At 38.3% G+C, this 26,390-nt stretch overlaps 1 protein-coding gene across 1 annotated transcript in view; it reads left to right on the top strand.

Moving 5' to 3' along the window:
• The first annotated feature begins 5,665 nt into the window (after positions 1-5,665).
• The window catches only part of ppargc1b (peroxisome proliferator-activated receptor gamma, coactivator 1 beta), a 58,648-nt gene continuing 37,923 nt past the window's right edge, over positions 5,666-26,390 (top strand). Inside the window, 1 exon segment of the mRNA XM_051128361.1 lies at positions 5,666-5,959. Coding sequence (XP_050984318.1) covers positions 5,879-5,959 — 81 coding nt within the window. The 5' untranslated portion in view covers positions 5,666-5,878.

Raw genomic sequence — 26,390 nt, forward strand, 5'->3', positions numbered from 1 at the left:
CTGAGACCCAAATCAACCCTGTTTTCAAAATGGCAAGCAGTTATTGAAACAAGTGCCTGTGAAGTGATAAAATGCCATGCCATGAATGGATTGTCAGTCGATGATGGTGTCTGCCAAATGTCTAATTGTTACAACACTGCTACTAATATAAACCAGCAATCCAGTCCAGAAAGGTCTTGTTCCAGTTCGGAAAAGGAAACCCTAGTCTGGGAAATTTAATACTCATTAATTTTGAATTGCTTGGGTGGACAACAAGCCCTAGGGAGGCCTTGCTAGATAGCATGTAGCTAACTCATCTGGCACCTTTTCATGCGAGACCTTTCCAAGCTATGATGGGCATCTTCTTTTGGTCTCTACCCTGCAGCTGTTCAATACTCTCAATACAACTCTCAAAAGGACACCAGGCCCTGAGATCTGTACCTGTATCATACAGCAATGGCGTCAACCATTCCTACCCATATAGCCCATGCAAGGCATGGGTAAATGCAACAACAGCCACCTTCTTTCCTGCAAACGGGCGTAAGTAGAGCGTGTAGATGGTAAATGCATAATTCATGTTCAATTTTGGCACTTTCCACACAACCTAGTTCACAAACAAGTTACATTACAATAGCAAAAGTTGTGAAGGCGTTGATGGGTGTGTCTTTTAAAGACTATTGTAGGTTTAGTGATGGAATGCCACACATGCAGCAGTGTACACACATGCTGTGATGACTAACACTCAGACACTCTCAAACCAATGCACATGGCCCCGCAGGTCAATCGCCCACAGACCACAGAGAGAAAAGGCCTCTATCTTTTGTCCAATGCAAAACCTTGTTTGGATATGCACTAGAATATTGGCAAATTCCAGATAGTTCATGTCAAAGATAAAAGCGGAGCATTTGGTTTTAAGCTTCACATATTTCCAGAAGACAGATTTCTAAAGCATCTTGTATTTTTTTCCCCATTTAACTTGAAATAGAATTTTAATTCCGTTAAGGAAGAGATCAATCATTTATTTGTATAAAGGTATGCTGTAGTAGAGTTTTGTGTGTGTGTATGTGTGTATGTACCCAAGATCAATATACACCACAACCGAGTTGTTGCGTCGTTTTAAGTCAATATTCCAGATGTATTTCACTCAGCCAAGTTTTGGTTAATCAAATACAAGATTATATGATATTTGATGTTGCTTTTCAGGTATTGCACCAATGCACAGTTAATGGGTGCTCTATTATTTTTAGCATTTTAGTTATAAATGCAAGTTCTAATATACTGTATGTTTATATTTAGAATTGTGTTTGATTACTGTTAATATAAATGATATTTACTGTTCCAAAATGATGATTTTTTTTTTTTTTTTTTTTTTTTTTTCAGAATGAAGCTACATGGCAAAAATAATGTTTTAACTAGTTGGTAAATAGTATTTTTCTCAATATAGGTCTCTCTCTATAGATCTCTCACATATATGCACCTACACTCAGGTAGTATCTTATACTTTGCATTATTTTTTAAATAAATGTTTAGGGAAAAAATGCTCTAGCCCGGCCAAATTGTTTGTCACCTTCGCTCTTGGGTGTTTTTGTAAGATTAGACCATTTTCCTTTCAACTTTCACCTGTGCAATCATCCTTGTCTTTTCATCTAACCGACATAGCAAGCGTAAGCACTATGCATGGTCAGGCGCCGGCAGTGGAAAAGGGAGTCATGTGACGAGCATGCACGTGTTTGCTTGGGGAAGCGAGCCTCTAATGCAGCCTGCTTTACTCTACACACACTCCTTCTCCTACTATGCACAGAGACAGGAGGAGCTCCGGCCAATCACAGCGTGTTCTGCTCGCATGCTTTGCATATCTGTAGTGTCCCGGGCATTTCCTCCAATCACGACTTGGCTTTTTTTGAACTATGCCTTGTAGTTCAGATTGCTTGTAACTGCTGCGTATACAGTGGCACATTGTGACTCGGTCGTTCTGTGAGTTAGACTTTACCCTTCAGGATATAATGAAGTCACATATTTCTGTAGTTAAATGCTCCAGTAGTTTTGAAGCAGGATCAGCTTGCTCTTCTCAAGTGCTGATAGCATAATCCTAGCAATGCTCAAGGTTACACTGAACATTCCCAATTTAGCAAAATAAAAGAAAACAAGAAAATATCAACAATATGTAACATATGTATATATATATATATATATCAAAAACGTTTGAATATACAGTATGTAATACTATGTAACAATACATGTTACATAGTGGATCTTCTGACACTTAAGAGTATCACTAAGTAATTAATTCTACTGCCACGACAGAATAAACATTGCATTGTTGTTTGTAACACTTGTCTCTTACACTCTGACAGTGATGTCTGAAGTGTAACATCATTTCAGCAGGATGTCTGCTGTGACTTATCTGACCAGCTGATGGTTGTTCTTCACATACAAGGTAAGTACCGGGCCATTTGTTTACATGGACACAACTGTTAAGATGCTAAAATAGCTCAGTCTGTTCAAAAGGAAGAGTGTTTGATGTTATCTTCAGAAGTTACATGCTGTCAGGAAATATGTTGGCTTTAGTTGCCAGCGTTTTCTTTTCCAAGGAGTTTCAAAGCATTGATTTGGATTAAAACAAACAAAACAAACAAACAAACAAAAAACCTGACTGATCCGTGCAATGCAGTTTCCTTCTGTTGCAGTTACATTTGTTCTTAGTATATAAGTAAATAATAAGATGAGGCATAAGAAGGCAAATGACCGTGAATTTAAGGGTAAAAGACTAAAAATGCTACAGTAAAAACCTGTTAAATGGTTAACGGTAAATTCCCGTACTATATACAGTGAAAAACTGTATTGGACACTACATGTAATTTTACAGTAGTATACCGTTTCTGGAAGTGAAAAAGAAAGTATAATTTACAGTGAATAACCGTAAATTGACATTCCCAGAATTGTCTGTTACATTTCAAATTTGATGTTTTTTTTGTTTTTTTGTTTTTTAAATAACTATGTTTCTTCTTAGTTCTTATCTGTTTTGTACATAGGGTTGTATGTTACACCTAATGTTGTTAAATGAATGTTTATTGCTTTATTTCAGTTTCATGTTTGTTACCATAATGGTGTTTAGTGTTTGTGTGAATGACACTGTGCACCTTCTATATATGTTAATATTTAAAAGCTGTTTGTGATGGGTTTTGGCTCATTGGTTCATTTCTCAACACCACCTGCAATTGGTGGTTATTACAAAGGCATTACAGCGTATTACAAAGGTGCAAAATAGAGTTCAGTACTTTAATAGGTTGGTATGTTAGCATTGTATCAATTAATGAAATTAGGTATTTAACTGTAAATTTAAGTTAAACCCGTAAAACCGAAAATATTACTACCATATTTTTTTACGGTAAATTTATAGATTTTATGGAACACTTTTTGGAACAACTAGTTGCTTATTAGCCTGCATATTACTAGCATATTGCCTGTTTATTAGTAATTATAAAGCACTTATTGATGCCTTATTCTGCATGACCATATTCTAGATCCCTTAATATTAAATCAGTCAGTCTAATATGGAACTTCAAGACTCTGAAAGTGCCATGAAACTGAACCTAGAGTTCCCACATGACAATCTTCATAAATTTGTTGCATCTGAAGGTGCATAAGCAAGTGTGCTCTTTGATTTGTCTTCTCTCAGTGCCCTCTCCATTCACCCAGAAGCCCCCATTAAATCACCTCCCAGCCATAAAGCACTGTGAGACATGTCTGTAATTCAGCACCAGCAACATGCTCTCCCATTGGTTGTAGCAAAGAAAAAAAAACATGAAAGAAAAAGAACGTCATGTATGCTTCAGTGTCGGAAAACAATGTGTGAACTCTATTGATTGCTGTCCTTGGACAACTGCAGCTGAAGGCACAATGTTGTTGACCTCCATAAATCAGGGCATAATCAATGACATGATGAAACTGACTCTTCTCTTGACTGATAACTCCAACACACAGAGCGAACTCCTCCAGTCTGACAGCTGTCAGAGACACCTACCAGACGCTCAGGGCTGTCAAATCCCCTCGGTGACCTTTCACACTCTTATGGAAGGTGGGCTTGTTGGCTTAAGTAGCAATATTAAAGTCCTCCTTTAAAAACAGCTCTGAATGTCACTGGAAGTTTTTCTTGCAACTGTTGTTCCATTTTAATTCCCTCTACATGTATCTGTTATCATTCTTATAGTTTTGCTTTGACCTCAAACATTGAAACAGCATGTGTTTCGTCAATAGATGGCTAGTCAACACACAGTTCAATAGACTGATATGACCTTGGGGTAATTTCAGATTTGGCTGAGAAGTTGTAATAGTCCTTCAAGGGCTTGTCAATTTAGTCAGTTTAATAACTGTAAGATCTGAATCAGATATAGGGCAGTTTCTTTAGCGGACTTCTTTTGAGTAAGAACCAGCTGGTGATTTCTGGGATGTCACTCTGAATGGAATGACTTAAGTTAAACATCTTGACTCTAGTAAAAAAGTAATAGATTTAAAATGCATTTATTTTATACTAAGTATAGTTCAAATCTACTACCATACTGACATTTCTCTCAAGACTTGCTGATATAAAAACTGTAATTAAACTTTATTTGGAGTACTACTTGTGCACAATGCACATTTCTTAATATCAAGCCTAAAATACGTTTTAATGTCACTATTGATGAGAATTATATGATCTTTAAATAATATCTGTCTTTAAGTGCAAAATATTTAAAGTGTACCTAAAGTATACTTACAAGAGTTCCACTTTAGCACAATCAAATCAGTTGTACTTCAGCATAATTAAAGTGCATTAAGTACTAAATTAGTTGTTCCAATTTAGACTTTAAGTATACACCAGTTTAGTATAGTAAAAATACAATTTTGGGGTATTTGTAGTATACTTAGCATGAAATAAATGCATTTTAAATGCATTTTAGTGTATTTTTTTTCACTAGGGGATTCATGGTGCAGTACTGAGGTTACTTGAAGCTGTCTAAGTCATAGTGAAAGTCTGTGACTGTGTGTGCACTTGACAAGAGCAGGCAATCAATGCACCTGCTGATTAGAGAGTAATTACCCTAACTGTTTACATACATTTTAATGCGTTACTCCTATATCAAATTTTATCACCATAAGCTTGGATTTTGATCTAGGGCCAGGCCTAAAGTCAGCAGTGCATCTGCTTTTTAAAAATAATATTTATTATTTTATTATTGTAGTACTAGGGTTAAAAATAAGCTAATTTTACCTCTTGTACTCTAGTACAGTTTGTTACTATTAAAAATAATAATTTGACAATATTTACAGTGGCAAATATAATGGCTAGTAAGTTGCACATTACTGTTCAATCAAACTAGCACTTCAAATTCAAATTACAATAACAAATTATGATTAACAACTGTCTTTAAAATTTGGAGCAAATTGTATTTCTGTTTATGAGCCAACCAGGCGTGCATATTGGCTGATGTTGAGCACAGGGCACCATAAGCATAAACAAAGCTCAGTTGTGTTGGCATTGTGCGTAGATACTATAGTAAAGGATGCAACCCCATATATATTATCTGCACTAAGCATGGACTTTAGACATCATGAAGTAGCATCATAAATGAGTCATAGATACTGTAGCCTAATCCAGGCAGCGCAAGCAGGTTCAGTCACAGTTAGGAACATGCATTCTGCTCCTGGTACCGACATCCTTCTCCAGACACCAACCTGTGTTTAACCCACCTGCACCTTAAAATAATTCACTTTTCTGCTGTTTTATTTAATCCAGCAATGATTGGAAAGCACTGAGGCACTTATGCACACTGCCCTCGGTCGGTTAGAACTCCTCACTGCATGCGGAGAGAGCAGTATAGCAGCGCTCTCTGGCTCCTCTCATCTCATTCTCTAGAAGATGGCGGACTGCGCTTCACTGTTAGATGAGGAGCTCTCTTCATTTGTCTTCAATTACTTGACTGAAAACTCCGGCAGCCAGGTAAGCCACGCAGCATTTCTGATAGAGCAGAATCGTGGCTGTTTTTCCCCGGCTGTATTTTTGCACGTTACTGCCTTGTGGCGCGATATATGTGCATCATTTCATCGATGCTGTCAGAGCGTCTCAGCCGGCGTCTGGAGTCCCTGACGTCTGCGCTTCACGTGGAGTTCACAGGAAATAATGCATACATGCGAAAAGTGACTTATAGGCGAATGTTGTGCGGATAATCGCTCTTTTGGAGTCTGCGTTCGAGGGCTGGCGATTAGGGGAAGGTTAATAACTCCACAGGCGGAATAGAATAAGTTCAGATGCGTTCGTCAGTTTGCCAAAATTCACACCAATTTCCCGGTCTGTGTGTGAGAGAGTATGTGACACGTGGGTGCTCTGGTGAACTTGACTTTAAGTTGCTTGATGGTCCTTTGTAGTTTTAATACGAGGAAACCGCTCTGAGTCCGTACGAGTTCATTGTGAGACAGATGAAATGTAATGTAGATCTGGTAAACTGTGTGGGTTTTTCAGATGTGTGTTTTCTCAGTAATGCATCGCGATGCAATTAGTACTACTATTAATGCATTTTTTAAAGGCAATCAGTGTTTGGTTAATTTATATTCATACCTAGCCTGCTTTTACAGCTAAAAAGCTGTAAACAGAATGCAGTATATAGCACTCATAAAGTTGAGAAACTAATACGCAGTACAGTAGGCCTATACAATATGCATACATATGGGTGATACATAAGGGTGCGTATCTGTACGATATAATGTAAAGATCGAAACTCTTTGCACAGTTGACGAAATTTATTGTTTTCGTAAGCGTTTGCGTAACTGTTACAAAACGAGTTTGATGCTAATTAGAAGTAGGCGAACGATCTTTGCTTCATGTGCCGCTGTGTGCTGTTGATATTAATAAATAAGCGCTGTGCGTTTTGCACTTTCGTGCTTGTCATGTCAAACAGGCTGTTGTCGCACTGCAAAGTGTTTATTTATAGATACAATACGGTTAGAACGGGAAATTACAATGTAGCGCTTTAAAAGGCTACTTTGAAACATTCTGATACTTTGTTGCGATACATCGCTGGAAAGATACATTTGGAGATTGGATGCGGTTAAGAATACGATCCATTAATTTATTATTTTAAACACGTGCTGGTGAAGTATAATATCCAGTATCATGAATTAAATGGTCAATTGTGCATGTTTACAAATCCCGCGCTCCGCATACGGTGTGTCAGGTGTCACTGAAAGGTGACGATTCGTTTTCGCACTCCTTAAAACATCTGAACGCTTTGAGGGAGCGCTCGGCGCTGTTTGTCCTTTGTCCTTGTGTCAGCGGGAATATTGTAAGCGCTGTAAATGTGCTCGTTTCGGGTTATTGGGTTGAGAGCGCGCTGTCTGGTCAGTGTAATAGTACTCCATCCTCGTGACTGGAGTTACAGAACACAGTTACTGCAGTCATGTGCTCGCTGCCGTTAGACGTAGTAGAATGAGCGGGGGGCGGGACCACTGACGCGCGTCCACGACAGCCACACACTCCCTCCTCCGGGCGTGCATGTGACTGACTGACTGACTGACTGCCGCTGCCGCTGCGCAAAGTGGAGCAGTTCAGATCACGACTAATAATTCACCATCCACTCTAGGAGGATGTGAAGAGCGTTAGCTTAGCGCCTTTTTGATTTGGGAAGAGCATGCATATTCATGCCATTCGTGAACGTATTCGAGGAATAAACAATCGGATTTAGAATTTTAAATTCCCCATCCAGCATTTTGTATTACGCGGAGAAATGTAAAGCGCAGATCCCACTTATTACACTGCTTGCTTGATTTTATTGACAAAGAATATTGATTTGGGTTTAAATGATTGTGTGAGATGTATCAGAATTGAGACAAATATTGATTTGCGATCATGTCCGGTTGAGAGTGTGGTGTCACGCGTATTAAATGGTTGCTTAAAATATTGACTGCGAAATGATGTATATTTTCTGTCATAGTATTAAACAGCAATGCTGGAACAACCAAGTTTTCTCTGGGCAAAAACATTGTCTTAGTGTGGATAAAAGGCCAAAACGTTTCAAATGTATCTAGATTAATATGGATGTAGCCTAATATTTACATGAATACATCACTCATTCCTGTTACTCAGTTACTATAGATGAGTATAGGATATATGAGTAACAGTACTGAAATTAACAGGATTGAGATTTTAGGGTAAACTTAGCAAATTATAGTAATTCATCAAAGATTTGTATTTTTAAAAATAAACAAGTAACAGTATATTTATAATGACAGCTACAGTTACAATCTCATCAAATATACAGAAATGAAACTAAGACCACATGCTTTCGGTCATTTCAGAAGATGTTGCAAAATTATGTTGAAAATGTGTCTTGTAGAATTTTCCCAGTTTTTTAGAGGAATGAGAAATAGGGACATGACTAAAATCTGTATTTTTATCTAAACCTCTGTACATTAATTACAGATGGGATATGGAGGTACACAAAAATGCAAAATAAAAATGATTTCTGTAGGATTTCAAACATTATATTTCATGTTAAAATGTGTCGTTAGACACTGGGGACATGTATAAATGCTATATTTTCAGTGTTTTAGGTCGTTTTTATTATTTTTTTTAATAACATATTTAAAATGTGCAGTTAGATTAATGTACAGGACACTTTGCTTAATAATAAAATGTATTTTATAGTTAATTTTTATGCATGTTTGTGCATGTTATGTCCTGGGGACAGAAATGGCATTATCATGTGATTAAAATGAGCAGCAATATTTGGCTGCAGAATGCTGTCATTGACCAGTCAGAATCCAGAGCTGTGCAATAAAAGCTAATTGTAAGTAGGAAGTACTTGTTTTTCACACAGTGCTTTCTTGAAATTCACTCGTCAGCCGATTTATTTTTGTTGGCCCTGTCACCATAGTGCTATGGAAAAAAAACACCTTCATTGCATTCCAGTTTCAGTTTGCCTTCTTCACTGCATCCTTTTGTTCTGCTGTTGACATTTACACATTGACTGCATGAAATCGGAACATTTTAAGGTTTTGAAATCTATTAGACTGCACCAGTTTCTCAGTGGAGCTCGCAGTTGTCGTGATGTGCGGCACTGCAGTACTATGTGTTCAGCTTCCGTGATATGGGCTGAGTCACCTAACTTGACAGAGTCAGGCAAATGTATTTACACCATGAAATGACTCCCTCCGCCCCCAGCTCGTGTCAGTCAGCTGTGCTTTCCCTCATTTCCACTCATAATTTTCTGCTCATTTGAAAATATAAATATGCAGGGTTGACATGGTCTTTACAGCGAGTTCAGACAATTGACTCTGTGTCTGCTTGTTTACTGAAGCATTTTCTCTATCATTTGCCTTATCGCTGTGAAGTCGAACCGTAAAATCAAATCAGCGGCAATGAAATGATGTTTCAGATGTTCTGGTAGGAGTTTGCCGGTTGGAATTCGCTTGACGTCAGATTTGAAGAAATTGCACATTTTTAGTCTATTCATTTGAGATCCACTGAGAGCGAGAGTAAAATGAGATACCATAAAACATCACAGGAATATAATTTGATTTGGTTTTCACAGAAAGGCTTTACCTCCGAACGTGGCTCGATAAATTGGCGGCAGCCTCTGCATCGTCAGTTTATGTTTTGCTCTTTTCACTCCAATTACTTTACAGCGCTGTCTCTTGCCTTGCTGAGGGCACACTTGTATTTATTAGAAGGGCTGTTTCCTCTCCTGAAGCCCCAGAGGTCCGTCATCTGCCTCCTCCATCTCTCTTTGGGGACGTGAGGAAGTCTGGGAATGCTCTGTAACAGATCAATGTCAATTTCGGACTGAAAGGGATAGACTGTGGAAAGACAGGGCCTTGATATCAATAACGTACCTCTAGTAATCCATCATCAGCTAAGAGCTCAACTGGCATCAAAGGTTAAAAAACCCTTTCATTGAGTTGTCTGGTAATAGGACCAAGGGTAGGATGTTTTCTGTAACCATACTCCTCGGTCTGCTGCTAGATTATCTATAGATGTGCATTCCCCTTAGCGTGGTCTGTAATTGACGCCCACGTTCGTGCATGTTTCTTCAGTAAAACAAAAAACAGGAAATTTTGAATTGAAACGAATTTTGCATTTACCTGGGGATTTTGTTACATGTCGTTAATCCAGTTCCTGATGATTGAGGAACTGTCTGAATGTAGATGTTTTTTTGTGTCATAATGAGGTTACATGCTTTGTGGACAGTTAAAATCATTCTAAAAGAGAATGCCGAGCAACAGGTCTGTAAGACAAGCTCATCGTGAACTGCACTGTTGCATGACTAAGAATTTGATAACAGTGTTTAAAGAGTTCCACAGTCATGTTGGTTTCTACAAAAACACTTTCGTTCAGTCATAAGGCCTGTTCACACCATGAACAATAATTACTATAGCGATAACTATTTTAGCATCCACACTAAATGACAATAAAAGTATGTTTAATTTGAGCATTTGCTCATCTTGTTAAAATCATGTGGATTTCGATTGCATATCAGTGTTTTTAGGGTTCATAAGGTGGAAAAAATGGTTCTGAAATTGATTCTAACAATATTGTTACTCTGTGTTGTTGTTGTTTTAGTTGTGATGTGGACTTAACTTCAGTGTCACCTTTTTTGGATTTCACCTTGTCTTTCTTGGAGTAGAGAAGTGTGCACAGGTTCAAGAACAACTTAGGGTGAATAAATGATCAGATTTTTCATTTTTTGGATGAGCTATCGTTTTTGTTATGGAAGCAGCCATTTAGTTTTGTGCTACAGTTTTTCAGTCCGCTATTTACACCTAGGATATGTCTTGGCTAATAGCTCTCATTTTTTAGAGACCGATTAAAGCTCTCACTGCATTTTTATGCAGCATCCTGGAGAAATGCTTCATGCCAGCATTACCATTTTGCTCAGTCTCAGCAGTTATTAAAGCTCAGGTGTCCTAATCCAACCTCACCTGAAAAAGAAGTTGCAACCTTTGTATTCTGGAACGTAACGTTATACCATAATCTCTGAATCACTCACATGGCACAGATTAGCGTGATATGCATTTTGTTTGGTTTCAATTTGAGTGGTACAAATCAATGTGGTATGCATGAGTTTAGTAGGGCAGCTGCAGGAGCCATTTGCATGGTTGCAGGTCGGCCTGTATATTTGCAAGCTAAACAAAGTTGCAGGTGTGTTATTCTAATATCAAATCAGCCCCCACCTGTACACTGTGGAAATAAAAGCGCAGAAAGCTTTTTGTGTCAGATTCAGCCTCTCTGGCGAGTGCATTTGAGGATTATATAACGCACACAGTGTACTTTAGATCAAATGTACCTGACTATAAAATTCTAGATGTTTTTTAGTATCTGGTCCCTGTCTTTAGATCTTGTAGATGACACACGCATCCTAAGTGAGATGGAGTGATTTGGCTTAAAATGATATCTCAATATTTTTCAGCCTTTCAACGATATTTGATAGCTTCATTTTTGTGTGTTTGCTCCAAAATGGATTAAGGGTCTGAAATGAATCAGAGTTTTGAATCAATTCATAGTTTGATTCACATAAATGAATCAAGAACTGAGACATTTGTCATATTCTGGCACATTTTTTTTTAAAACTGAGTCTTTTGTCTTATATCAGACACAGCAGAGAGAGCAGGTCAGGGTAAGGAAATTTTCGCATGTTATGAATAGGAAGGGAGCGTACCAATCTAACCATAGCAACGTGACATCAGGGGAGGGCAAGCTCAGACTGGAAGGGACTCACAGTGGGCAAATGGGAACATGTAGGCATCATAAAACGCAGGTCTATGGTGTAATAGCAGGTAACTGGAACATAGACCTAATGTAGGTGTGTCGATTTTCAATATGGCAGGTATTCTTCATATTCCCTGTCTATTTAGTCATTTTTTGACTTGTTATTATGACTTGGATACTAATTGGTGGTCTTGTGGATTATAATATGATAATAATTAAGAGCTGTTACCAAGCAGCACCTAATGACACAGGTATACAAAAGAATTAGCAGGATTATAGAAACCCAGGAGAAAACTAGTGCTCTATCTTTAGATCATCTCTTCACCCATATGCAATTTTAAAGACTGTTTTCAACGCATAAATAGACCTTAATTAAATTTAGCTTGTTTTGTTTGTATTATAGACTTCAAAAACACCACTAATAAAAGTGATCCATATTGTACTACGTATAATGTGGTATGATGTACATGTAAATCTTATGAAGTCATATAATAGATTTGAATGAATTAGATTGTATAATTTTAAAATTAAAGCAAAAACAGAATGTTCTAACTTTAGCTTTATAATATTATGCTACATAAAATATATCTGAATGAAACAAAAACAGCAGACGGGCAGAATGAGGATGCAAATTCACTGTCCAACAGCAGGTGGCGCTTATGGAACAGCAGCAATATAGCGTTTCCTCGGTTACTACTATAATCAAACCAGCTTAGCGCTTTTAAATACAACACTGATATGCATTATACGGAGGTAAGATGAAAAGAAAATACCACCTAAACTTTTCTGGAGACAGTCATTTCCTTTCAGATATACAATTATGTAAACCATTCACCCCAGTTCAGTATTTAGAATTTTCTTCCTATATTCCACGCATCGCAACAGTGATCTTGATCTGCTTGCTAGGGCTGCAACAATGCATTGATTCTATTAGAGTATTTGATTTTAAAAGATCCTCGATTGCATTTTGCCTGTGTCAAGCAAAAAACTGGCAAAATTGCATATATTAAACCCGTTTAAAAATGATAATAAAGCATAATGCTATTACGAATTCACAAACGCCACAATACAATTAAAATAATATATGCGATGTAGGTTTAATATATGCGCTTTAATTATTTACATGCGTGTAGGTTACGTACATGCGTATCAGAGCGGCTTCATTCACAGTAAATGCTGCTACACAAACTGTTATCATTTACATGTGTGGAGCGTGAGTTTGGGTTTATTATAACGTATTATATTATAACGTATTATATTATAACGCTATTTCAACATAATGTGCGCTATTTCATTAGACTTGTAAGGTTAACCATTTATAAACCTACACAAACACAGGAAAACATTTTATCATCTTTCTTAATGTGCATTAACTGTTCATCGTGATTTCAAAATAAAAGGTCAAACAGTCTCTCTGAGTTTACACATTTTGATGTGAAATGACAGTGGCTGTAGCTTTTCTGTTGTAAAGAAATGGCCAGATATTAAAGATTAAGTGGACATTTAAATTAAAAGTCAATATTAAAGAAGGATTAGATTGTGCAGAAGTTTAAAAACAATCGTCAGGCCATTTGGACCCTTTGCAGGCATTTGTTATAATGCATAATGAAGATTAACTCTACTGTTATAATTCAAAATGCATTTTAACAGTTTTATTCAATAAGATTACTTGGTTTTTATACTTTAACTAATTGATTAACTAATTATTATTGCCTAATTGCTATTATATATATGTAGGCTGATTTTAATTGCATTTTAATTTAAAAAATGTAAATTTACCATTTAAACTGGTATATCACCCAGCAATAAATTCAGTTTAAACTGTTTTGATGTTTGTCAGTTGTTAATTACCAGTGTATATGTTCTTGGTTTACACAGTTATCTGTAATTACACATTAGAAATGGACCCACAAATTTTATGAACCAAACTGACCCAGTTTCTGGTGTTTTAAGTGTCACTGTAGTTTGAGTACCTGAGTATATATTTTTGCTGTGTCATGCTGTAGTTATGTTTTTTTGGAATGATAAACTGTACACTAGAAGATCCTGTGCAACAGGACTGGAAGACTAACTCATGATGAATTGCATTCTGCCATGTGTGTTAATGAGTATTTGACAACTGAAGAGTCTCCTAGCAATTAAAAAAAAAAAAAAAAAGTTAGTTACTTTGAAAAATCTTTTATTCAGCTGTAAGAGAGCTAACCAAAGTCTGAGGAGACTATTGGCACCAATGACTGCGACGACATTACACAGTGTTCCTTCACAGAGTGTTCTGGCTTGAGACTTTTGCCAGTCCAAAAGAGGCTGTTCACCGACTCCTGGTCCCTTTTGTAATTCGGCAAGCACCTGACTCTGTCACCCCATAAGAAACTTTAGTTTTACTCGCATCTCCAAACATGCACTCTGTGACTATGACCCAGTTCAACAATGAACCTTTGGTTTGGCAAGCTTTGCCAACTTATGACTGCCATTCTGGAGATTGGGCAATTTCAGCTGTCAGTGTTGGTAGTTTGCTCTTGGACTGTGTGACTTTTATATGCTGTCCAGTTTATTCACCTTTCCATTGATGCTCTGTGAACTGAACTTGAACTGGTTCTAAATCTCATTCTGATGCAGCATTAATTATTAGCACTCCTCCCTGCTGTTCGACTGAAGTCAAAGAACCTGAACCCACACTCCACCACATTCCGGTTTGTTTTCAACGTGTCAGACATGGGTACAAAGACTGTTTTGAAACACTAGCATTCCTTTCGCTAGTGAGGACATGTAAACGATTGGGTTGTAGACACTCCCTGACAGGTATCAGAATGTCTAAATAAGGAAAGAGTGTTATGATGTAATCTGGGAAATGTATTTGAAAGCAGGAAGATGGAAAAACATTTTTTTTTTAAAAAGCCTAAAAATATTCTAAAAAGTATTTTTGTCTTATTTTCCAGTTAAAATATTAAACACTCTATCTTTAATAGAAGTGTATTTTGTCTTACAGCACTGACATATTTACTTTAAAGGCACAATATGTAAGTTTTTGCCACTAGAGGGCGCATATTCAAAACAAACAAAGAACCAAAGGCGTAGTGATTGAGTGTGGAATCATGGGAGATGTTGTCTTCATCCCCACAGAAAACATGTCAATATATGAGCTAATGTATTAAAGACTTAAGGTCGCTGTAGTATGAGGGTGGGGCTGAATGTTGTGGAAGCAAAACACGGCTTGAAATCAGTGGAGCTCTTATAATGCCACAGTCGACCGCTTCCGCTTCTTCTGGTCATGCATATGTAGGAAAAAGCAGTTTTTCATACTAGATAAATTTGAGTGTGTTGAAAGTTCTGTTATAGTTCTACTCTGTGCATTCGTCACCTGTCTAATAAAATGCATAACATATTAACGTGTCTTTAGGGTTTTCATGTTTTCTACAAAATAAAAACGGAAAATAGAGGGTGTATGACGTCATTGGCAAGTGACGCAATGACATGGTCTGTTACACTAGTTAAAATTGTTTTTTTTTCTCTGGATTTAAACATTCTTTGAAACATTTGAATAATGTAAGTACACAAGTCAGCAAAATATGTAACACTGTTGGTTTTTGGATATTTTAGTCATAAAATCTTACATAGACACAAGTCAGTGCTATGGTAACTATAGAACCCCAATGTTTTTTTTTTCACTCAAATTCCATTCGATTTTTTTTACAAATTCTATTTTTTCAATTTACATTTTTTTGGGTTCCATTTTAATTTTTCTAGACTCTTTTACAGTTTTATGAATCAAAAAGCATGTCTAACTAATTAAAATCATGAAACGTACAATATTAAGCAGCAATTTATTGAAGGTTAATCAGAATTACAATTTTAAGGCCCTATGAAATATTTTTTTATAATAGTTTTAAATAGTTTTTTTTTTTTAATTCAGTGTTATTTATACCAAATTATGTTTCCCATTAATTTTCTGTATTCCTTTTTAATGGTTTCATTACATATTAAGAATCAAAAATGTCTAATTGATTTTATGAAAAAAATAATTTATTATTATTTTCTTCTTTTATTTTTTCTATAAATACTGTGTTCTGTATTCTGCTATAAATTCTGGTAAATAATTTTTCTAGTAATTACCTCTTTAAAAATAATATTTTAATAATAATTTTATTATTAGTTGTGATACTATCATTACATTAAATAATATTTCTGTCACAGTTTCTTCAAACTTTTATTTTGACGGGTTGCTGTGAAGACCTTTACGTTTCTGATTGTACATGATATTACCATAGTTTTCCTTAAAAGAAATGGTAAAATGCTCATGATGTTCTAGAGATTACTTTTATGTGTTCTTGTACTTAAATATTATATATTATAAATACGCGCAGAACTTAGAGGTTGGGATATTTTAGTGCTATTTTTGCGGCTAAATATTCAGACGCTAGTCCATATTGTAATTTGATTTAAGTGTACTGACCCACTTTCGATGTATCCATCCAAAATTTGGCAAAATTCTGTGTTATACAGTAAATTCAGTCCGTTCACGTTTACCGCATCACAGAAATCATGATTACTGTATTTGTATGCATTTATATGGTACTCCAGGGTACATGGTATACCATGGTACTATTTATAAAAATATTGCATTACTTAGTAAATGGATGGCTGGTTTTTAGAGGCCTACAAGATGATATTCCTTAAATTTTGACGTGCAGTACGGTTCCCTGATATGAATTATAAATTCACAGTTCCCCATTTACATGCACAGTAATACAGTGATTGTCTAGGCAACAGTGTAATGTCCATCTGTGGCTTAGGCAGCCCTTCTCAAACAGAGTGAAATAAACTATCTAAGACAAGCTCTGGAAACAGTAGCTGTTTATTGCCACAGGGCAAAATTTCAGCTGTCGCTAGAGAAAATTCCAGAGTTGGTTTTATTCTATGTCAAACATGTGAATTCTACCCCCTGTACAGAATATGTTTCCCCCCTTTTCCATTAGCCCTTTCATGTACTTTCGCAGTACTCGATGTGCTTTTCAGAGTCTCCCCTGATGCGACGCAGCTGTGTGTGACCCTATTTCTAGACTCTGTGCCTGGACGAAAGCAGGAGTAATCTCAATGGGTTACATTAGCATTTTCATTACAGTCATTTGAATATTTGCTTTGCCTTTATGATACCGCTGCACCAGATATATGTGGAGGATTTGGATAGAAGACGTCTGTCAGGACCTAACCTCTAGAGGAGGTCATATCATCAAATATCAGGTGTAAACCAGGCTTAAATTTAGAAATGTGAAGTTTACATGTTATACATGTTGTGTTTTTACATCATGGCTGAAGCAGAAGTCTGAGTTCTTCCTCTCATGAGGAAGACAAACGTTGCTGGAGGTTCATGGAGGAAGTTAACCTGCCCGTGATGGGTTATTGATTTCTTTGAATGTATTTCCCTCAGGTTATTTCACCGAAAGAAAACAGTTCACCCTCAGATGCTCTTTTAGTGACATGTCTCTAGAAATGTGTTTTCTTCTTTCCCTATGTATTTTTTGCTTTGCAGATTCATGCAGTTTTCCAGTCAAATTCCCTGATTTAAAGCGGAAATCCGAGTTTTTAAATGCCTACGGACTTTGGCACCCAGCGTGATGGCGTACAAGAGGCCGGTCACATGATTCGGGACAGTTGCCAACTGGTGGTAGCTCATATAATCCTGCCTACTTAGAAGTCGGGTCATGCAAGGGTTGTAGTGATGGTCTTTGTTTTGCTGGCGTCACAACAGAATTGTCTTTTGCTTTTGGAGTGACTGGAATGTTTTCGGGGGCGTCTCTTACGCAAGGGTCATTAGGATGGGTGAAGCACACTAGAGTGTTTGTTTCTTCAAGACGCGTACACCTAATAAAGCCGGGATTGTTGGGCACCTGAAGGAGTTTTCGTTCTCGAGCTGTCAAAAATCAGATAGTCACCTTCACATTAACACTGGCTAAAATAAACGCTAAAATTATTCTGTTTAAAAATATACACATATAAACGTATGTCTAACTGCATAGACAGGAAGCGTCTGTGTGCAAATGAATGCTAAAAACGCCACCCTGTTTTCCAATTGCAGAGCTCTTGACTCGCATAAGTGCATCCTACAATTCCCAACGCCCACTAATTCACAATGACAGCAAGCCTAAAGATGTAAACTCCCACTCACTTCCACAAATACATCAAGTTGCTGTTAAGGTGACATCGAGCTTTCCCGATTTAAGGAGCACCTTTTGGTGGAGCATCCATGGTGCTGGAGGGGCTGTTTGGCTTTCATTAAATTGCATTAATATGTAAAGCCTTAGGCAGGGGTTTGGTATCAGACACTGCTTTTCTTGCATTAAAAGTACATAGGGAGAAGAGAATAGACATGCACAGTTCACTGCTATCAGCGGAAGGTGCCTGAGGGAGCCATTAGTCGAATGGCTTGGCTGTTAGTGCCAGCAAAGATGCACCCCAGAGGTCCACCTAAGCTGGGGAAAAACCGGAACACCGGTTATACGCAGAGGACGACTAGTCTGTGTGGTGACGATGGAAGCTACGGCTGGGTGTGGTAATCTGCCGATGAGTGGGGTGATATAGTAAAAAGGCCTCGGAGATGAATTACTCACAGGCCAGGTCTGCTCGTGTGTCACAAAGTCCCGTAGGGCTTTCACAACACCACACTGCTTTGCAACCGCTCTTATCTCTTATATGGACACGGGAAAGGGTCCATATTGTTACTACATGTTCAAACACAAGCTGTGAGTTGTAAACAGAGTAGGGCCAACGTGAACGGAATCACAGAATCCAGGTTAATGCAGAATGTCACCGATGAATAAATCAATAGTAGGTCAGTACACTTCAATCAAAACATGATATGGACTAGTGCTTGTAAATATTTAGCTGCAAAAATACTATTTAGATAAGAATACTGAATGTTCTGTGTGTCTTTGTTTGAATTAATGAAACTACATACATGAAAGAATGAAACTACACACATACTCATATGGTCGCTGTGTTTTCAGCAGTATTGTCAAGTCTGTGGTTTTCCTGTGAAATTGGGCTACTTTAACTGTCGGCGCGGGTTGTTTTTGATGTCCGCGGCTACTTGGGCTACTTTTGGGCTAGTTTTGAGTAGCAGTTAGGAACACGTAAACATAATCTCTAGAACTGAGAGTTTTTTATTTTGATGTCGGCGGATTGAAGTGACCGAAAAATTTTATATTTGGTCCTTGGAATGGGAATTTACTAGGGGAAAGTGTATTTTACATCCCAGAACATGATTTTGCACTACTTTTGGGCTAGTTTTGAATAGCAGTTGTGCAGGTTTTGTTGTGAAAACCTGGCAACCCTGGTTTTCAGCCTGCACCGTCTCAATATATAATATAAACGTAATCTCTAGAACTGAGAGTCACTATGTGAGCATTTTAGCATTTCTTCCATCATCATATCATGTATACAAACAGAAAGTTAAAGGTCTTCATAGCAACCCGTCAAAATAAAAGTTCGGTTTAACTTGAAGAAATTGTGACAGAAATATATTACTTTTATTACTTGTAATGATAGATAAATATTATTATTAAAACATTATTTTTTAAGGAATATTTACATTTACAATAACAGTATTTCTGATTATTAAAATGGAATGAAACCATTAAAATGGCATCCAGAAAATGAATGGAAAACAAATAAATAAATAAATAAAATGTATTTTATAGGACCCTAAAATGTTAAACTTTTAATAAATTACTGTTTAATTATGTATGTTTCATTATTTAAATAACTAGACATTCTTTTTAAATAGAAGAAGAAAACTAAATCCAGAATTTTTTTTTAAAAATTAAACGGAAGTTGGGATAAAAATAAAATAGAATTCATAGGGTCTCAATAATTTGTTTTTTTGTTAAACTTATAATAAATTGCTGGTAAATTGTGTAACCTTAATGATTTTTTAGACATGCTTTTTGATTAATTGATTAAAACCGAGACTAGTAAAAATCAAATGAAAAAAAAAACAGAATCCAGAAAAATTCATAAGGAAAAAAATGGAATTTGGAAAAAAATAAAACAGATTTCATAGGGCTCTATAAATGCAATGTGAAACCTTTATATGAAGAAACAAAACTCAGTTTTCTTGGGTCATTCAGTCGTTGACACTTGCTGGTGCTCTAATTACCCCAGCGTGAGGGATCCAGACGACAGCAGATTTTGTCTTGTTTGGAAAAATCTCCCACCGGATGACCAATCAGGTGAACGTGAGGTCAGTCAGTCATTAGACTGAAGGGATGCACCTCACAGCCATCTTGTATTATTTACTGCGAGCTTTAGGGGGCGTCTGCAGCTTTCGTCGCAAAGCCTGATCCAGTTTTAACCTGCCTGTCAGAGATTTACTGCAGAGCTTTTGAACATGGCAGAGTTTTACACAGGTTATAAGAAGAGGGAGATGGACATTTCCCATCCTCCCCAGGGTCAGGTTCTTTTCAAGGCCGAATTATCATCATTTTTCAGACACGAGCGCGGGATGAAAAGCGACGTCACTAAACGGGGTGGACGCATCAAAAAGAACAGGTGTTTCATAGCCCTTCGACTTTTGTCTGGTAGATTATATTTACATGTGTTATGGCTCCCTATAGCAGGATGTAATCTGGCGTGATTGAATTTGAAGGCACGGATTGGGACAACAGAGCAGGGAATTGCTTGTTTGTGGAAACTCAAAAGAACGTCCCCTTTGATCAGACAGCTGTGAAGTTCAAAGTACCCCTGCTTGTACGGAAGAACACATGTGCTTTTGCACACGATTAGATAGCAGATGCATCGATAGAACATAAAGCTTATCGTCCACGTCTGTTTTCGAGCCCATTGACGCAATATCTATTGCATTTCACCTTCTCCCGTGAGGTTTCAGGGATGTCGCTTTGAGAAACCAATGCTCTTTGTCTTTATTTGTCTCAATCCAGTACTTATTCCTAATATGGTGCTGCGTGAACTCCAAAGTCACATGCATGCCGACCACACAGATCAGTGACATTGCTGTTTCAACAGCACCGTTTGACTGTATAAACAAGTTTTCGGCACTGATCTCTTTTCATCAGGCCTAGTTTTAACACTAACTTAGCAGATAGTTTGCTTTTGTGTGTATGTTTGCACTTAACCTTTAGCCACCTTTAGCCATTTGCAGTAATGGTCTGAAAGAATTTAAATAACTATTTGAGTCATTTTGCACCTGTTCAGAGAGGATAACGATGCTGTAAAGGCCAAGTTAGGCAAAGACTAGAGTAATACCTAGTGCTTCCTAACCCTGTGAACTGCTAGAGCTTAACCACTAAGCACTGGTTATCTCCTCACATTTGGTTAATCTTCCTTTACAGCGTCTATTTTGATTGATTCCTCTTGACCCTTAGCCCACTTGCAAAGCAAGCCAAATAAGCATGCTTTGTTTTTATACATTCATTACATTGCAATGCACTGCATTGCATTTCATTCTACGCTGCTACGCAGAAAATCCTTCTCAGCGGAGGTGTCGTCTGAGGTGAAGACGAGTTGGCCAGCCCTCCGCCTCTTGCCTTCCCCCTCCAGGCGTCTGTGGTGCGGCGAGCCTCAGGGAATGCATCTCTCCGCATCTCTCGGTAATGAAAAGCACCCAAATGTCACTCACAGCTACTGAAAATAAACGAATGCAGGCCGATCGCCATCGAAAACGGCACAACGGCCTCCTGAAATGGGCAGATTGTCAACCGCTTGCTTCATTTCATCCGTTATCACTTAGATACAGACACTGCGAGCGAGTCGTGGCCAGGAATCGTTGTGGCCGGGATGGGATAACTCAAGTCGCGAGTGTGTAAATTACGTGCAAATTTGTTTACACGTTGACCACATCCCCTGATCGCCGAGGGTCTTGCGGTGAGCAGGTGGAGGGCTGCGAGTGTGGGCATGTGGTGATTTACCAGGTTGAGATGATGAGTGCAGTACTAGCGGAGGTGAGTAATGACCTGGCAGCTCGGTGATGATGTGTCACAGAGGCATTCCTCAAGTTGTGTTTGGCTCCCAAGGACATCTCTGCTGATTGTGCTGGCAGAAGCCCAGCTAGACGTTGGCAAGTAGCTGGGGGGCTTGTGTTTGAGGGCTTGTCATTTGAGCACACTTTCAATTGAAAACTCTCCTACTGTGCGCCGTTTCAAGCTCGGATGACACAACACGGTTGCGCTCAGCTAGTGTTTAAACAAAGTAATGTAGTGAAAAGATTTCACAAGACGTTCCCACACAATGAATAATCATGCCATATATGCGTTGTGTTTGGTTAGCTCAAGTAATTACAGCAACAGGTACCGATGCTAGGATTTTCCAAAATGGCAGTTACACATTGTAAAGGATAAGTTATGAGTTTGCCATAGTGTGTGAGTGACAGGATTCATTGTGGACAGGGAGCGGGAGTGTGGGCAGAGTCATAGCTTCTGTTGCGTGTCAACGGACTAGACCTTGACAAGCATAAATAGCATGCGCTCAGGAGGAAAGAACAGCATCTGTTATGACCTTGTGGCATTCACCAAACATGGCAGCCGCTGGATTTATTGCACAAAAAGCACTTAACGCTTTTGCTGTAGGTGTGTTTATATGTGCAAGTCGGTAATTGAAGTTTTTGGCTTTTATTATGAGTATGTTAGCCTTAAGGCTCCAAAACAATGACAGAATTTGCATTTAAAAGATATAAGCATTCAAAACTTGCATTCTCTAAATTCCGCCAATATGGATCGTCACTCCGCACTTCGGCTTCTCAACAAACTGTCCAATCAAATGCTCTCTAGATTCCGAAGTGTCCCGCCCCCTACATTATAAATAGATGCTGAAACCGCAGCTGAAATCAGTCACTTGTTCACAGTTAGTACTTTCTGTGCTGTGTATGGCACATAGTGCACTAAATACTGGCTAGGAAACGATTCAGACTGTTCCGGCCCAGAGACACGATATCCAAAAGCGGATCATATACGTGAATCGGCGCTGACCGTAACACATATCGTATCTATTTTAATTCTACACGGATTGCTGTGTTTCACAGCAATATAGATGAGGAGAAAGGTTCAGACAAACAGCACTGACCGTGTACACAAGCAGTGATACAAAAAAAATGCTATTGGCTATTTATAAAGCGGGGGTGGGGCTGTTTGAAATGCCCCGCCCGTCTTCCTGTTTCAGTTGAAATTACGTCAACACAGTGGACTTTTACCTTTAAATTTTTAAAAAATAAATAACAAACTTCTATTAAACTTTTAAATCATCTTAAAGCAAATGAATATTTTTCTTGCAAAATGATCGATTTTTCTTTTATGCCAAAAATCATTAGGATAGTAAAGATCATGTTCCATGAAGATATTTTGTACATTTCCTACCGTAAATATATCAAAACGTAATTTTTGATTAGTAATATGCATTGCTACGAACTGCACTGGACAACTTCAAAGGCGATTTTCTCAATGTTTAGATTTTTTGCACCCTCAGATTACAGATTTTTTAAATAGTTGTATGTAAATGTTGTCCTATCCTAAAAAACATACATCAATGGAAAGCTTTTTTATTTAGCTTTCAGGTGATGCATAAATCTCAGTTTTAAAAAAATGACCCTTATGACTGGTTTTGTGGAACTGTGAAGGAACTGAAATCATTAAGTGGAGTCTGAACTGGAACTGTGGTTCCATCCCTATCTCTACTTTTGTGTCTTGTGCAACAGTCTGTTTTATCTGCATGTGCTCATCATGAGATTCAAAACCACCCATGTATTGTTAACAAAAAACTGCTGACATGTTTTCGAATTATTACTTCCGAGTTTGAAGATATGGATATGATAGTGACCAAAGGTCTGAAGCGATAACATGCACAAAGGTTAGAAAGTGAAAGCAAATGAATACTTTTTAAAGGACGTGGGTCTGCTCGGATGACTGTTGACATGGCCATCACTTAACCAAGTGAATTACAGCTTGAGAACTGATGAAGTAATGAAGCTCACCACCAGTGGCTTTTTGAGGAAAGGGGTCGTATGGCTGCAAGGGGATAGCGGCAGGCCTCAGATGCTTGGAAGGGCACTTTGCTTAATTAAATGCGTCTATAATGAAATAACCATTCAACATTACAACTGTGATGAGTGTTCAAACCAACACAGAGGAAATATTGAGTCATTTGATCATAGCTTAGTGTTTTATGCAGTTCATATTTCTACATTTCAGTCATTTATGGCCATGGTAATTACAGAGTCATTTGGTGCATTATCAGCTGCTCTAATGCATATTCTGGCCTTAAGATCTGTTTTCTTCTATTAAGGGCTCTCCAGGCACTCTACATCCATTTTACCATCCAATTAACTTCGTTTTTCAGGTGTTAATATTCATTAAATGACTTCCAACATGATGGAAGATGAGATTAAAGAATGGCATCAACAAAGGGTTTGTTTTGAAAACTACGGTGGGAATCTGTGAGATCCTCATACAATGAATCTGGGCCGTACAAGTGTAATAGGTCTTGGGGGAAGAGGAACACTTTCTCAAGACTCGCTTTACCAGACGGCGGAAGGACAGGTAATGCGGATCGGGCTGCCACACGTCAAAGCACATGCCGTCCTTGCACTGAGTTTGCCCTCGACGCTTTGTAAGCATCAGCAGAATTTCGGTAGGTGATGTCCCACTTTGGGCCGGGAGCCCAAAAGGGAATCTGGAGTCACCTCAGACGACAGCTGTCTGTTAGACACAAGCGCTGCAGATAGCAGCTCACAAAGAGGAGAGTGAAGAGGATTGGAGATGCGGGGGAAAAAAGGGAAAAGCGAGAGAACGGGAGCAGTGAGCTGTGAAAGAACAAACGTGATGCACCTTGTAATGGTGCCGAGATAGACTGAGAATGAAAAAAGGAAAAATTGTCCATAGAAAGCATCCAGCTTTTGCTTTGGCCTATTTGCTGATGCTCTGATCTCTCTTTCCTTTTAGCATTTGCTCTCTCACCAATTCCCTCTGCCCCTCACTTCCTCGTACCTCTGCTTCATGCAGCTCTCACTTCAGTCACGTGTACATGGGTCGGCTAAGGACACGAGCGACGCCTCTATGCTTTCATTCTCTTACGCTTAAACCAAAGCAGCTGTATTGAGAGTAAGATGCGAAAACAGTGACAGATCACTAAAAGAATTAATCAGATGGCAGTTGCAGAAACTTGTTGAATAACATTTTACCTAGTCAGCGTGAACTCGACAGCACTCAGATGATGGGAAGTGTGATCACTGCACTGACAGCATAATATTTTTAGTGTGTTTTATAACCTGTGTGACATAACCTTTCTTTTTCATATAACAGACCATGCCCTTTTGGCATATGTGAAGACTTTTTTTCAGATTGTGAAAAGCTGGTTTAATCTGAGTGTGAGTCGTGAACTGAATGCAGAATCACCGAATGGGTCGAGATTAATCAGCTTCAAGAACCATTGTGGATTTGTTTGTAAATCGGTTACCAGGCTTGGCCTGGTTCCACTTGAGTTTCTCAGCAACAAGTTTAGGCATCAGTAGCTAAATGCACCGAACCTCATTGAATTACTGCGAGACAATGAATGAGCCAGAGCATTTTGGCACGATGGGCATATCTCATAGTCAGTCCCTCATCACACTACAACCCGACAAAGCCATCCAAACTGAAAAGCTGCCAAGAAAGTTCAAAGCCAATTAAAGGTTTTTCCCTTTTCTTTTGTTGGCCTTCTGAGTGCTTACTCCCTGACTTTACTGCTGTTAGATCCTCAAAGATGAACAAGTTCCTTGCGTGTTTTCATGTTCCTTATCACAGCAGCCCAACAAAAGGCATGCACGACTCTAGGGGAGAGCGTGAGGCCAGTGGATTACACAGTACAAACCAGCCCTTGCTGAATTAAAGCTCTTTGTTTTCCATTTGAGAGCCCGGTTTGAGCATTAGGAGCTATTAAAGGCTTTTATTATGTGGCTGAAGTGATGCACAATACGTTGAAGGTTGTGCTGTTTAGAATGAAACAGTATTTAGCTCTTTTAGTTTTTATTATTAATGGGCACTGCTAGAGGAGGAGATCATGTTAATCTGATACTGGCCAGAGTGGACTTTAAGATGTGGTTGGTGGGGTTTTGTGCTTGAAGTCAGGTATTGTTACTCTAATACTCTGGAATCTTTCTCCATGCCGTGCCAACAGATTTGGAGCGATCTGTTACCTATGTAGTCCCAAGCCGGAGATCCTGATATTTGCACCAAAAAGACCTGACCTTATCCAGGAAGAATGCTGAGACTAACACGGCGGGTTGTCAAGGGATATGGAGTACAAATCCGATGTACTCGCACTCACACTGAGGAAAGAGTGCAGGTGGCAGACCAACAGTCTGGCTTCAGAATGATACCTGGCAGCTTTCGATAGACTAACAAACACCTAAAGCAGTTAGCACATGGATCAGAGACTCTAAATTTATGCTCATTAACATATTGTGTTAGGGCTCTCTGATTTTTAACAAATTTTTGGAAACAAGGACGATACAGTAACATGAACTGCATAACTAAACAAGTTTCCCTAAAATGCAGTGGAAGTTTGTCTTGGTGGGCTGCCAAAAGGAGAATTAATAACAGTTTGTCAAAGGGAGCAATTTATTCACTTGGAATTAGTGTGGCTTTGAAGTGTCATGGTTGAGTACACATAGTGTAAGTGCTATGAGCGGCCT

Source organism: Labeo rohita, chromosome 14, assembly GCF_022985175.1.
Source record: "Labeo rohita strain BAU-BD-2019 chromosome 14, IGBB_LRoh.1.0, whole genome shotgun sequence".
NCBI classification, from domain to species: domain Eukaryota; kingdom Metazoa; phylum Chordata; class Actinopteri; order Cypriniformes; family Cyprinidae; genus Labeo; species Labeo rohita.